This window comes from Sugiyamaella lignohabitans, chromosome B, assembly GCF_001640025.1.
Source record: "Sugiyamaella lignohabitans strain CBS 10342 chromosome B, complete sequence".
NCBI classification, from domain to species: Eukaryota; Fungi; Ascomycota; class Dipodascomycetes; order Dipodascales; family Trichomonascaceae; genus Sugiyamaella; species Sugiyamaella lignohabitans.
In genome coordinates, this window is record NC_031674.1 from 999,086 (window position 1) to 1,012,770 (window position 13,685).

Sequence of the window (13,685 nt, forward strand, 5' to 3'; positions counted from 1 at the left end):
CCAGGTGGGGTCAGGGTTACCCGGCCCGTGAATTGCGAGAAGTTGAATGGAGAAGGCAATCTGATGTTGCGACATTCCGTTATTCAAGTGAGTTGGTTGATTGTCGTGGTTCCATTGACAATAATTGACACAGATTCATAGCAGAAAAAGGGTCAGCAGAATGAGCGGTCAAAGAGAGGCTTGGGAGAAGTTTGCCAAGGCAGTCCAGCAGCAGGCTCGTAAGGGAGCCGGGGGAGGGGCCGGCGGTGGCGTGCCTCCTAAGGGAGTGTTTGCCGGTGTCACTGGTATTTTTCTACTTGGAGTGGGTGCTCTTGCTATCAATGCATCTCTGTTCAATGTCGATGGTGGTCACAGGGCCATTATCTACTCGAGATTCGGCGGTATTCAACCTCAGATCTACCAGGAAGGAACCCATTTCGCGATCCCCTGGTTCCAGAAACCCATTATTTATAACGTTCGAGCCAGACCTAGAAACGTCGCTTCGTTGACTGGTACTAAAGATTTGCAGATGGTCAATATCACATGTCGTGTTTTGTCAAGACCACGGGTCGAGTCTCTAGCTACTATTTTCCGTACTCTTGGTACCGATTATGACGAGCGAGTATTGCCATCCATTGTCAATGAGGTTCTTAAGAGTGTGGTAGCACAATTCAATGCCTCGCAATTGATCACTCAACGTGAAAAGGTGTCGAGAATGGTCCGTGACAATCTTGTCAAGAGAGCATCCAAATTCAACATTCTACTTGACGATGTCTCATTAACGTACATGACATTCAGTCCCGAGTTCACTGCTGCCGTTGAGGCCAAACAAATTGCCCAACAAGAGGCGCAAAGAGCTGCTTTCATTGTTGACAGAGCCAAACAGGAGAAACAAGGAACCATTGTCAAGGCCCAGGGTGAGGCAAGATCGGCTGAACTCATTGGTGAGGCCATTAAAAAGAGCGGTGACTACGTCGAACTAAAAAGACTGGACACTGCCCGTGAAATCGCCGAGATCCTCAGCAAATCCGGCAACCGCGTCATGCTCGACAACAACTCGCTCCTGCTCAACGTGGCCAGCGACTACAGAACTAAGAAATAACCTCCCCCGCAAATGTAAATATATAGCTAACTTATTATTGTGACTCTCTTAGCCCGTGCCTTCGGCGGCTGGGACACCTGCTTCGTTCACGGACTGGATCCTGCCTCCGGCGGCTGGGGCTCTGCCCCAGAACCCGTGGCTCCTGCTTCGCAGGAGTTGGCTGGGACCGTGGGGGGAACGACTCGAGCGGAGCGAGAGGAGCAGGGGGGTCTGGGGCGCAGCCCCAGCCGCCGGAGGCACCAGGGGACACAGCGGCCTGTGGACAGTCGGTTATAGGGTTCTGCATGTGAGCTTATCTTACTTTTACGGTCGCCGATCTTTATAGTTAAAATGTTTGACGGGTGCTTCCATGCAGATCGCTCATCCGGCGGCGGGGGTTTTGGGAGGCGCTAGGGGAGGAAGGTATGCTTGTTTCGGAGCTGAAAGAATGTGATAAGTGCGGGATTAATGTTTTCAAGTCATCTAGAACGGTCTTTCCACGGTTTGGTTTACTAGGACTCTTACTAAAGTACTGACTACGCTCCCAGCCAGTGTCCGATGCGGCTGGGAGATGCAGGGTCTTCAGCGCTCGGACCAGCTAGTAGCCGCGATCGCGGATAATGGGTTGAGTGTGAGTCGCATTGTTAATTTATATTACCTAAATAGGAAATATGACAGTCACCGGCGAATTTTCCAACGCACAGTGCAGACGCTGCCTGGTCAGTCGGTTCACGAACCACTCAGACACCGGTTTTTCATAATACCTCTTGAATCTTGTGCTAACCATTCCGACATTACACAACTAAATCAAAATGCCTGGTGTTTCCGTTAGGTAAGTGGGACCGCAATACTAGTTCGAGACGATGATATTGAAAGATTGATTATAGAATGATTTGATGGCTCTGTGACGACGCTGTCTCGACTTCTACGAAGCAAACCCGACACGGTAGTTCGAGAGAGAACTAGTGAATCTATGTGGATCTGACTAGACAACGGAACTGTGAACACAGTTTGATTTCGATACTCTTGACTCGACATGCTAGTTATTAAGAATTTGTAAAGAATTTGCTAGTTCTTGGATCGACTTAAGATTTTTAGAGCTCTGAGTTGTAAGACCATGTTCGACTGATCAATATTCGAAATAGCATACCGTCATACTCAGCATCTGAAGGGTCCAAATATCTGTTTATTTCGGATACGATATAATCATTTCATTCGACTGTTTTTCAACTTAAATTCTCGATCTCTAAAATGCGACAGACTCTAGTTTTTAGCTACTTTTATTCGGTTGTAATTGTCACAGTTCCATTCATTTCATAACATCATATCATCTGTTTAGCACATCAAATCCGTTCAGTTAACTAACACCTTTACAGAGACGTCCCTGCTCAACAATTCATTGACGCTTACGCTTCCTTCCTTCAACGTCAAGGTAAGCTCGACGTCCCCGGTTACGTCGAGCTCGTCAAGACCTCTGCTGGTAACGAGCTCCCTCCCCAAGACGCCGAGGGTTGGTTCTACAAGAGATCCGCCTCTGTCGCCCGTCACATCTACTTGAGAAAGGACATTGGTGTCGGCCGTCTTAACAAGCTTTACGGAAACACAGTCAACCGTGGTTCCAGACCATCCCACCACAAGGACGCCTCTGGCTCCATCAACAGAAAGGTTCTCCAAGCCCTTGAAAAGCTCGGAGTTCTTGAGCAATCTGGTAACGGTGGCCGTAGAATCTCTGAGAACGGCCAAAGAGATTTGGATCGTATTGCCGCCCAAACTCTTGAGAACGAGGAGGATGACGAGTAAATGTAGCTCATATATTTGCTTGAAAATAAAACGAAAATAAAATTATCTATCTTTAAAGAGCATGTTATTTTGGAGAAGGTGAATAATGTATTAATAAACTCATTAAACATACACATACTATCCAGGGCCTGCCTCCGGCGGCCGAGGGCTCTGTTACCTCGTGGTTCAACATTACGGGGAGCTGACTCTGCCTCCGGCGGCTGGGGCTCCGCCCCAGACCCCGTTGCTCCTGCGAAGCAGGAGATTGCTGGGACCAAAGACGGAACGACTCGAGCGTAGCGAGAGGAGCCACGGGGTCTGGGGCAGAGCCCCAGCCGCCGGAGGCAGGTATTATCCTGGGGTTGAGAAAATCAGTTTTATTCAGTAGTAATGCGATAGTGGGTATTTATACAGTGTGTGTGAAAGTGGAAAGTTACAAAGAGCGGTCAGAGTTGCTCAGGGAGGAGCTAGGAGCAGTGCCGCTGGAGGGTCTCTTGAGCTGGGGCAGGTTGGAGAAGGACAAGGTGGTGGGCTTAGCTCTGATTGTGAGGTTAGTACGGGGACTCTTTAGAAGAGTTTGGATGTAAAAGAAAACAGAGATGGTGAAAAGAAGAAGAAGGGATGTTGGAGGAGGGGGATCGGGAACTTACTTGGCGAGGTATTTGCCTTTGTGGGCCTGGAGTTTGGCGCTGCAGGGGGACATGAGGTTGTCGGTGGGAGATGCAAAGTTCTGGAGCTGAGTGGCTCGCGACATTAGCATTGTCTTCTTGAGTTGTTGGTGGTGGAGAGGCTCGATGTTGGCTTGGTCGGACATTGTAGTTTTATGAGTTCTTGAAAGGTTTGAAGTGTTTGAGTGTGTTTTGCGTGTATTACTGTGTGATACAGTAGGCTGTTTTTATCGTATCAATGAGTAGACTCGAATGATGAAGTTGTAATAACTGAAAGAAAGTGAGATAGAAGAAGAAAGAAAGAGAACAAGAGCAAGCCACATCTGTACGATGTTGATATTTTCGTTCCATGTTGATAAACTGCCTGTTCAGGCACTTTCCACGCCGATCAGTGGCATGTTGACGACATACACAGTCGAGCCTCAGCGGCTGGCACCGTCGACGCACGACTCGAGCGAAGCGAGAGGAGCCAGGGGGTCTGGGGCGCAGCCCCAGCCGCCGGAGGCATGACCCAATAAAACGAAAACAGAGTTTTTATTAGACTTATATATAACAATCAGGCCAGTAAGTATAGACAGACCCATTAACGGTACTCGTCCATGAACCACTTGTGGAATTGCACGAAGCGGTTGGCATATTCGGTGCCGGGAGCGAGGAAGGTGGTTCGGAAGTGCCAGGTGCCGGGTTCTTGGCCGAATCCGGAGCCGGGAATGACACAAATACCGGTCTTTTCAAGCAATAATGTACAATAGTATTCGTCAGCCATGGAGTAACCAGCTTTGTTGGCGGCTTCAATGGCCTTATCGGGAATGGTGATGCGAGGGAAGAGGTACATGGCGCCTTCGGGTGGGTTACAAGTGACGCCCTCCATTTGTTTGAATGCTTCGTAGAGTGCAGTGGATCGGTCTTTAAGGGTGTTGTAGATGGAGTTAAACTCTTGTGAGTACTCTTCATAACTAGGGTCACCAGCTCGAGGTGGGTTCACCATGAGCTCAGTAAGAACTTGACCAGTGACTGGTGGACATAAACTGATGGAAGCTAATTTATAAATAGTCTCTTCAACATCAGGATGGAATCCTACCAACTCCATATATCCTCCACGTTGACCACACTCACCAACCATACCTTTAGAAGTAGAGTGTAAAGAGGCAAGCTCGACATGGTTATACTTTTGAGGGTCTTTTTGTTGCATCTTACGAAGCACCTTCTTGAACGAGATGAACTCGCCTTTATACACATTGGTTTGGTACACCTCATCAGCAATAATGACAATATGGTCTTTAGCAGCGATATCAATGATCTCCTCAATATTTTGCTCGGTCAGAACACTACCGGTAGGATTACCAGGATTAATGACGACCATGGCCTTCAGATCAAGGCCCTCTCTCTTGGCCTCTTCAATGATATCTCTCATTTTATTAGCATCAGTACCCCAATCTTTTGACTCATCCAGATAGTATTGTACAGCATTGGAGTTGACAAGAGTCAAAGTAGCAGAATACAGAGGGTATTGAGGAATAGGAATCAGAAAAGCAGAATTCTCGCTGTGAGAAAGAATATGCAGTAATCGCTCTACACCTGCAGATGCACCAGTAGTCAAATAAATACTCTCGGGGTCAGCAGGGAACCCGTCTCTCCGTTCGATAGATTCAGCAATGCTCTTACGGATATAGGGAACACCCTTGGAATGTGAATACGAACCCACACTGCCGATTTCCTTGAGCAGCACCATGGCTCTTTCAATGACATCGCGAGGAAATAGTTTGGCACATGATTCATGTTTGATCAGTTGGGGATACTGTACAAGAGCCAAAACCTGTCTGAAAAAGGTTAATGGCTGCTGGTCCAGCTGTTGGGGATTACCAATATTGGCGTTGATGACCTCAGTAAATGGTAGAGATTTGGGGTTGGTCTTGAGTTGGTTGCGGAGCTCCTCGGCTCGCAAAGCCAGTCGGCCTCGAACAGCGTATTTTGCGTCTACCACATGGGCATTTAGCTTGTCAAGAGTCAATGGCATCTTAGGGGAAGTTGTAGTTGTGAAGTTGCGGCTGTTGGCGATATTTCGAGCGCGATATGAACGAGTCGAACGAGACGAAGCAGAAAACAGAGCTGAAGTAGTAGCAGTATTAGAACTAGCAATAACAGAAGTCGAAGGAGAAGTTGAAGTAAAACCAGAGGTCGAAGCAGAAGAAGTAGAATAAAAAGAAACTAGTGAATTATTAGAAACAAAAGATAAGCAAGATAAACGAGATCGAATAACCGAGTCGACCCTGGAGCATTTGAGCCCATATTTAAGGCCCCCACCTTGACGACTAATAACAGCTGCGATAGTCATGTCTTATTCCTGTTTCGTAAAAAAAAGCCAAAAAGCTAATCCGTGTATTATCGCCGGCCTATTATCGCAAGATAAGTTTTGACGTGCACTATCTGCTCTCCGAAAGATAAACCAGCCAGCCAGCACCCCGCGCTCATAATCAGAAAGAAAATGTTTCGCAGCAATGCATGTGGGGGTCAGTCACGCCCTATCGAGGCATGTACGATGATGCTTTGACTCTTACCGTTTCAGGCAGGCAGCCACGCGCAGCCCGGCGCTAGCATGCCCCGGGTCGGATGAGGCGTAGCCTGCTTGGGGGCGTAGCCCGAGGCCTGGCCTCCTCCGGCCGGGTGTGGTCTAGCGTAGACTTGCGGGAACGGGGAATGTGCCTCCGGCGGCTGGGGCTCCGCCCCAGACCCCGTGGCTCCTGCTTCGCAGGAGGTTGCTGGGACCGTCGCCGAAAACGACTCGAGCGCAGCGAGAGGAGCGGCGGGGCAGAGCCCCAGCCGCCGAAGGCAGAACCCGGGTCCAGGAGTGAGTGGCATGACCCCCGGTAATGTGGGGAGCAAAGCCTACCCCAGTTGGGGGATTTTCCCACGTTTAACCTTAATTTTTTTGCATTTGACGGGGTAACGAAAAAGAGTCGATTGGGGCCGGGAGCTCGTGTGAGATCCGATCCAGTCGCCGCAGCTCGGATTTTTTGGTTTTTTTTTTTTTTTTGACTCTGGGGGGAACTGAGTCCGGGGTTTGTGGTATGAAATCAACGAATGGCCATCTCCCGTGAAATCCCGGCTCAAATAATTACCGTATCTGAAAAACCATGAACCGGGGAGGGTGACCAGACAGAGTAGGAAAATGGTACCCAGTTGCTCTTGTGAGAAATAAAGGTTGAACTGGTGTTGAAACCGGGGAATCTGTGTAAAAATTGACCTGGATACAGCCGATACAGAGGTGTGTATAGTTTGAGCGCGACAAGTGCCTGGTTGCGAGCTATTCACTCGACACAGGTTTCAGGGACCCATGTATACGAATCTATAATTGCATGCATATATTCAATCTACACCGTTATCTGTCTCACGCAGGGGGATGCATAGAACACTACAACAGAATCTCGGAAAAAAGCTTTTCTGTTTCTTCAAACTCTTCCAAATCCCCAAACAGACCACTCCCGGCGTACCTAGTTGCTCGCGAAGCGAGCACAACGGGGTCTGGGGCAGCGCCCCAGCCGCCGGAGGCAAAAAGACCCCACCCGACGGACACTTCCGGCCCCCTTTTCCGATCCGCAAACAGCCCCGAACGAGCTAAGCCAGCGATCAGTTGACTCTGCTCAACCTGGTCGACGACCCGGATCATCGCGCTTACCAGATAAGATTTAGCTCGTCCAGAGCCGGCGCTAAACTTTCCCTACCCCGCAAACCTGCACTCAAAATCTGAGACATGCCCCCCTAACACGAAATGCCTCACTAACCACCAAACCGACCACAATCTCAACTCCAGCAACCACTACCTCCTTCATCGCGATCGGCGCACGATCTACACAGGCCTCATCGCCGGTCCCCCTGCCACGCAAATCGGTCACGTGCACACACCAAACAGACCCCTCTGCCCCTCGCTCGCTCGCGAAGCGAGCACCACGGGGTCTGGGGCGGAGCCCCAGCCGCCGGAGGCACAGTGGGACACCGGGGACGTGCCTCCGGCGGCTGGGGCTGCGCCCCAGACCCTGCGGCTCCTCTCGCTGCGCCCGAGTCGGGCGTGGGGTGTCCAGTGGCGAGGGGGTGGGTGGATTTGTAGGGGTTTAGGTCGGATTGGAGGGGTTTTGACGAGGTGGAGAGCGGGTGAGAGGAGGTGAATGGGTGGTTGGGCTAGGGTACTGGCGAGATGAGACCGTGCATATGCGCTTATCTTATCTTATCAGTAGGGGTGGTCTGGCAGGCAAGTTGAAAACTAGAACGCCAAGGAAGTGTGACAAATGTTGAAGTTGTTTCGGGAGGAGAGTGACGATGGGTTTTATAGAGCGAGGATCTGGTTTTATACGAAAAATTAGCGAGATTGAAGGTACGAGGTTTGGCGAAGAATCTCGTACGTTCTAGAAGCCCTCAGATAAGATGGTAGCGCCGCACAGTGAAATATTTATAAAATCAGACTAATACATGTAATCTATAAATATATGTAGAACAGCACTTTCTGGTAGACATTTACAGTAGTTGAATCGGGACGACAAATTCCAAAATTCCAAACTGAAATATCTGATACAAGGTCACAGCAAATATGGAGAAACTTTTGAAGTGGTCGATCGAGTCAGCTTCTTATGATCCCAACTCTGGTAAAGAGGCTCCTGCCAAACCCGATCCAGAGCTGCTGGCCCAGCTGTTTGGAGCTAAAGACGAGCCTACTCTTATGAAAGAAGCTATCCAGGTCGCTATAAATAAGGAGAATTCTCTCGAGGATAGAGAAACTGCTCTGGATAACTTCGAAATGCTCATTGAAAATCTCGATAACGCTAATAATATTGAGAACATTGGTCTATGGCCCCCTATCTTGCAGCTGGTAGCAGACTCGGAGCCGACTATCCGAAAAATGGCATGTTGGATTATTGGAACCGCTACTCAAAACAATCCCAAGACCCAGGAGGCATTTGTTGCTAAAGACGGTTCTCTCAAGCAATTGCTGGATCTGGTCACTGTGTCTTCACCTGCTGGTGAAGAGCTCGAAGTTGTGTATAAAGCTATCTACGCTCTATCCAGTGTTTTGGGACACTGTCCACAAGCATACGAAAAGTTCGAACAAGCCGATGGATGGTCGATTCTCGCGAAACTACTTTCCGAGGAGAACCACAATTCGAAGCTGCAGTTCCGCTCTCTGTCATTAGTCCACTCTGTGTCTCACATCGAACCTGTTGGTGACAAGTTCGTACAACTACGCAAGACCGGCACCATCACCAGCTTGATAGAGATCCTCAAACAATCGACCCAAAACGTGCAATCACAAGAAAAAGTGCTCCACATCCTGGGCACGCTCCAAACTGCATCTTTTGACTTCACCCCCGAAGAGAAGTCGCAAATCGTGGCTGTCCGCAAATCCCTAATAGCCAGCGAAGTCATTCAGCCCGACGAGTACCACTTCTCCGCCTGATTTATTTAATGCTTATTTAATCTGATGTTTAATGGACAAATTTTTCCCCTGGCATGTGCCTCCGGCGGCTGGGGCTCCGCCCCAGACCCCGTAGCTCCTGCTTCGCAGGAGACTGCTGGGACCGTAGACGGAACGACTCGAGCGAAGCGAGAGGAGCCACGGGGTCTGGGGCGGAGCCCCAGCCGCCGGAGGCAGGTCCCCGTTCGTAGCAAAGTGTATGCCCTTAACAGACTGTGCTTAGATGTGTATATATACTTCGTGATGAGATCGGCAATACAGCAACATTTATATTTTGGATCAAACAGAACTCTCTGGAGTTGCAATTGAGGGTGAACAATTGAGAAAATAATGTCGGAACAGAATCCGGGTCAGCCGTCGGCAGAGCTTCAGAGAGCGTATGAGGCGAATATCAGGCTGTCGACCCAGTTTTATAATGCAGACAGCCAATTGTCAGGTGACGACCGGGCCAAGTTGGCAAATACGTTTTGGAACCAGTCGGTGTGGCTTCCTCTGGGGTCAATTCCATTTCTGATTGCTGGAATTCAGGGCCCGAGGATCGCGGCAAGAATGGGATATCTCGGGAAAGGGAAAAATGCCGGACGGGGATTATCTGTATTCACAGGACTGTTCGGTCTCATACTGGGATCAAGAATATCTCAGGGTGTAGTATACAACTATGGACAGAGCTCATTATCACAATCTCCCAACGCTCAAACTGCGTTCACTATATTAGGACAGTATCCTCCACAAATAGGACTTGCATACTATCGAAGAACAGCACGAGATGCGTCACTGGCAATGCCAGATCCAAGCACCATTGACTGGCGAAAGAACCCCTCGTTTCCTCTTAATCTAGCAGTCCACAGATCTGAGCTTCCAAATGCCTCATCTCGTACCCCTGGTCGTCCAGGACGACCTAATGAAGTGCAGACTTCGTATCCCTCAATACAGAGTCCCAAACAAACAGACAATGAGACTTCAGACAGTTCACCCTTCGACAGCGAAGATAATAAAGAAAACTCCGAGGCTGGTCGTGGCGGTCAAATGTCTTCCTGGGATCGCATTCGAGCTGCTAATGGAAATGCCAGTCGCAGTGACGGTACTAATGGAGGCGGATGGGACGCCATTCGAAGAGGAGATCGACCAGCACCCAATCGAGTTAATTCTGACAGAGGCACCTTCAATGACGAGCCGCGAATTATCCCTCCTCCCGTGTCGCGAATCCACCCCGAAAGCGAGCTCGAGTCGCAACAAGAGTTCGATCTCGAAGTCGAGCGAGAACGGCTCGGCCAGGGCGTGGCCGACGACTTCTCCGAGTCCGAAAAGAAGTGGCAGTGACCACACCACTATTTATGAGCCCCGGCTCTCTGTTTATACATGTACACATTCACACCACGGACGGGTCGTGCCTCCGGCGGCTGGGGCTCCGCCCCAGACCCCGTAGCTCCTGCTTCGCAGGAGAGTGCTGGGACCGTCGACGGAACGACTCGAGCGCAGCGAGAGGAGCCACGGGGTCTGGGGCGGAGCCCCAGCCGCCGGAGGCAGGTTCCGAGTTCTAGGAATCGGTGGTATTAATGTTACCTGGGGTATTATCAGCGATCGATGTCGGAGAGGTCGAAGTCTTGGGATTCTAGTTCATAGACGTCGAGCTCGTCGTATGAGGGCTGGTTCAGGTTCCAGTGGTAAGTGAGCCAGGTGCCGATGCCAATTATCATGTTGGCAATGTAGTGGGACACCCATCTGTCGAATTTGGAAAAGAGTCTTTGTCGTGCTAAGTCGATACCGCCACAGATAAGGTAGACCAATGCTGGCGACAGCAATGCAATAATGTAGAAGTCCCATTCATGGTAGTGGTCGGGGCCGCGAACCAAGCGTTTCCAGAGGAAATCTCTCACAAACATGTTGTCATGGATAAGGTAGACGCCAAAAGAGACGCTGGCGAGCTCGTTCACAAGCCGACTTGAAAATTCTAAACGGCCAATCGTCAGGAACATGATCACACTTATAAACACTGCAAGCGGGCTGTAGGTATAAACAACTAAAAATCTTGGACCTCCGTAGTGCTTGACCCAGTCAGACTGTCGAGTGGTAAAAAAATAAATAATGCCGGCATTGATGGCCAACAACAGGAGAAGAATGAAAACGTATGTCCTAGTCTTGAACTTGGAATAGTAATCTTCGTACTTCTTTAAGTATGACCCTAAAAGATATACAAACATAAACCAAAATGAGTGGCTATAGGCATAGTCGTAAAGATAGTGGATAATTGACATGCTGCCAAACATCACAGCAAGTGCACCCAGATACTCGGCATGGGTCATATTAGCAGACATTTTAGCAATGGCTGGCGACAACAGTACAACCACAATATACGCCGAAACAAACCAGTAACCAAAACAGGTAACTGGAAATATGCCCATTAGTATATCATTTTTGGACATTTTTTTGAAAGGATATGCGATGAGAAATATGATCCACGAGTACTCGATTACTTGAACCCATGTGCGAATAACTGAAACTACTTTTGCCGGTCTTCCGGAAAGAAAGTATCCCGTCAACATGACAAATAGGTTGACGCCCACCTTGCCACCTGTAGATATGAGATCTACTGTTTGCCTTCTCATGGATGAATCCGAGTCTTCGAAGGACCAGCCAGAATGCATTGCAAAGTGGTGATAAACCACTAGTATAATACTCAGAAGCCTCACTAGTTCATAGTTGGAAAGTCGGCTCATTTTCCAGTCAAATTAATTGACAAAAGTCAGGAGTGAACCTGATAAACGCCATATTTAAACGGTCATAGCATCATTTTCTCAAGGGGCTTCCACGGTGTCAACACTGAATGTAAAATAAAGAATAGCCAAGCAAATTTGTCCCAGACAGTGAATTCTCAAACTTTAATTTGAATCTCAAATATTATATATCCAAATTTTTTTGTTTTAACCTTCCTGTGACATAATTGTACAGGTATAGCCACTTTAGTATAGCATCTTTAAATGTGTGGTCGTATTACAATTGAGTTCTCCTCAAAACGGATAAACTCCAAATGGAGCAACTCTATAGATAAGCTAGACATTTCCTCTTGTTTGAGTTTGGTTGAGATGGAATACCAGTAGAAAATCTGCTAGTTATTAGATGAAGCGGACTGTTTGTTTACCTTTTGCCTATCTCCGTTATTAGCCATGGATCTATGAAATAAAAGAGATCTTGACACTCTTATCCTAAATGGTCAAGTGGTACCTGCATTCACCCTGCACCGTTAAGGAGTATAGAGATCGTATCACGAGATCCTATCACCGGATACTCAATCGCCTTTATAACAGTGCCGTCAACCACTTCAACCACTTACGAGGAAGTTCAAGATTAAAGCAATACACCAGATTCCAATGGTATAAGAAAAACCGTTTACACTTATTCTGGTTCTGAGACTCACTGATCGCATTCACTTATTTTTAGCAGTCCATGCATCCACCCGCATCAAGAGCCAAGAAGTATTAACGACTCGCAACAATGTTAGATAACAATGATTTTTAGAGCCTTCTAGAGTCATATTCTTTCGTATCAAACTAGTCATCGAAATTCAATGACTCTGTACAACCAATAATGTACAACCAATAACCGACTCTCGTAAGACGAGACATAATTGGCCCCTACTGGCTGACGTAATAATGTTATCATACCTAGATAACTGACGCGAGACTCACATGCAGGGGTGCCTCGCGCGGCAAACGCTATCAGATACACCCTTTCTCCGACGGACATATCTATATAAAGTGGGGGGTCGCTCTCGTATGAGGTTCGAATAATTAATTGTTATTAATCACAGGGAAAATGACTAGTGCTGCTGCTTTGAAGACGTTTACACTTTCCAATGGAATCAAAATCCCATCCATTGCTGCTGGGTTCGGCACTAAATGGGCCAGTAGGCATAGACCCGAACAGAAAGAAGACGAACTTGACCCTGGTGTGATCCAAGGAGTCAAAGATGCAATTGCAGCTGGAATCTATCATATTGATGGAGCTGAAGTTTATGGCACAGAAGGAGAAATTGGTGTGGCAATTTCTGAGTCTGGTGTTAAAAGAGAGGATCTTTATATCACCACTAAGATCATGAAGAATGTGACCGACCCCATTGCAGCTTTAAAGACGTCACTGACTAAACTGAAAACTGACTATGTTGACTTGTACTTGATCCATGCACCCTTTTTTTTTGACAATCTTGAAGAAGTCTGGAAGGGTCTTGAAACTCTTCATAAAGAGGGAAAGGCAAAGTCAATTGGAGTTTCTAATTTCAAAGTGGAGCACCTCGAGAGAATCTTGAAAGTGGCTGAGATCAAGCCTGTTATCAATCAAATTGAATTCCATCCTTATCTACAAAACCAATCACCAGGAATTGTCGAGTTTTCTCAGAAACATGGTGTGCTCATTGAAGCATACTCACCTCTTGGACCAATTAAGGAAAAGGGTCCTTTAGATCCCATTCTTGAGGACTTGTCTAAGAAGTATTCAAAGACCCCTGCCCAAATTATCATCAGATGGACATTACAACGTAATGTTCTTCCAGTTACTGCTTCTGCCAAGCCTGACAGACTGAAGGAAGCAAATGAGGTATTCGACTTTACCCTCACCGAAGAAGAGGTATCAAAGATCACTGAAGTGGGCAATAGTCATGAAAAGAGATTTTTCTGGACTGATGGCAAATACTTTTAGAGGAGCCTGAACTATTTCTACA

The 13,685-nt window shown here is 47.9% G+C and overlaps 5 protein-coding genes across 5 annotated transcripts; 4 read left to right on the forward strand and 1 right to left on the reverse strand.

Annotated features, from left to right (window-relative positions):
* Positions 1–160: 160 nt before the first annotated feature.
* PHB2 (prohibitin subunit PHB2) lies at positions 161–1,081 on the forward strand (the record flags this gene model as incomplete). The annotated part of the gene is made up of 1 exon (XM_018879263.1): positions 161–1,081. The coding sequence occupies one exon, from the start codon at positions 161–163 to the stop codon at positions 1,079–1,081; it is 921 nt and encodes a 306-aa protein (XP_018737196.1).
* A 3,009-nt stretch (positions 1,082–4,090) lies between these two features.
* Positions 4,091–5,842, reverse strand: ALT1 (alanine transaminase ALT1; the record flags this gene model as incomplete). Its single annotated transcript, XM_018879264.1, has 1 exon — positions 4,091–5,842. The coding sequence occupies one exon, from the start codon at positions 5,840–5,842 to the stop codon at positions 4,091–4,093; it is 1,752 nt and encodes a 583-aa protein (XP_018737197.1).
* A 2,247-nt stretch (positions 5,843–8,089) lies between these two features.
* Positions 8,090–8,953, forward strand: FES1 (Fes1p; the record flags this gene model as incomplete). Its single annotated transcript, XM_018879265.1, has 1 exon — positions 8,090–8,953. The coding sequence occupies one exon, from the start codon at positions 8,090–8,092 to the stop codon at positions 8,951–8,953; it is 864 nt and encodes a 287-aa protein (XP_018737198.1).
* Positions 8,954–9,301: 348 nt separating this feature from the next.
* Positions 9,302–10,291, forward strand: AWJ20_2329 (uncharacterized protein; the record flags this gene model as incomplete). Its single annotated transcript, XM_018879266.1, has 1 exon — positions 9,302–10,291. One exon carries the CDS (start codon positions 9,302–9,304, stop codon positions 10,289–10,291), a length of 990 nt encoding a protein of 329 aa, XP_018737199.1.
* Positions 10,292–12,784: 2,493 nt separating this feature from the next.
* AWJ20_2330 (aldo-keto reductase superfamily protein) lies at positions 12,785–13,663 on the forward strand (the record flags this gene model as incomplete). Its single annotated transcript, XM_018879267.1, has 1 exon — positions 12,785–13,663. One exon carries the CDS (start codon positions 12,785–12,787, stop codon positions 13,661–13,663), a length of 879 nt encoding a protein of 292 aa, XP_018737200.1.
* Positions 13,664–13,685: the final 22 nt, after the last annotated feature.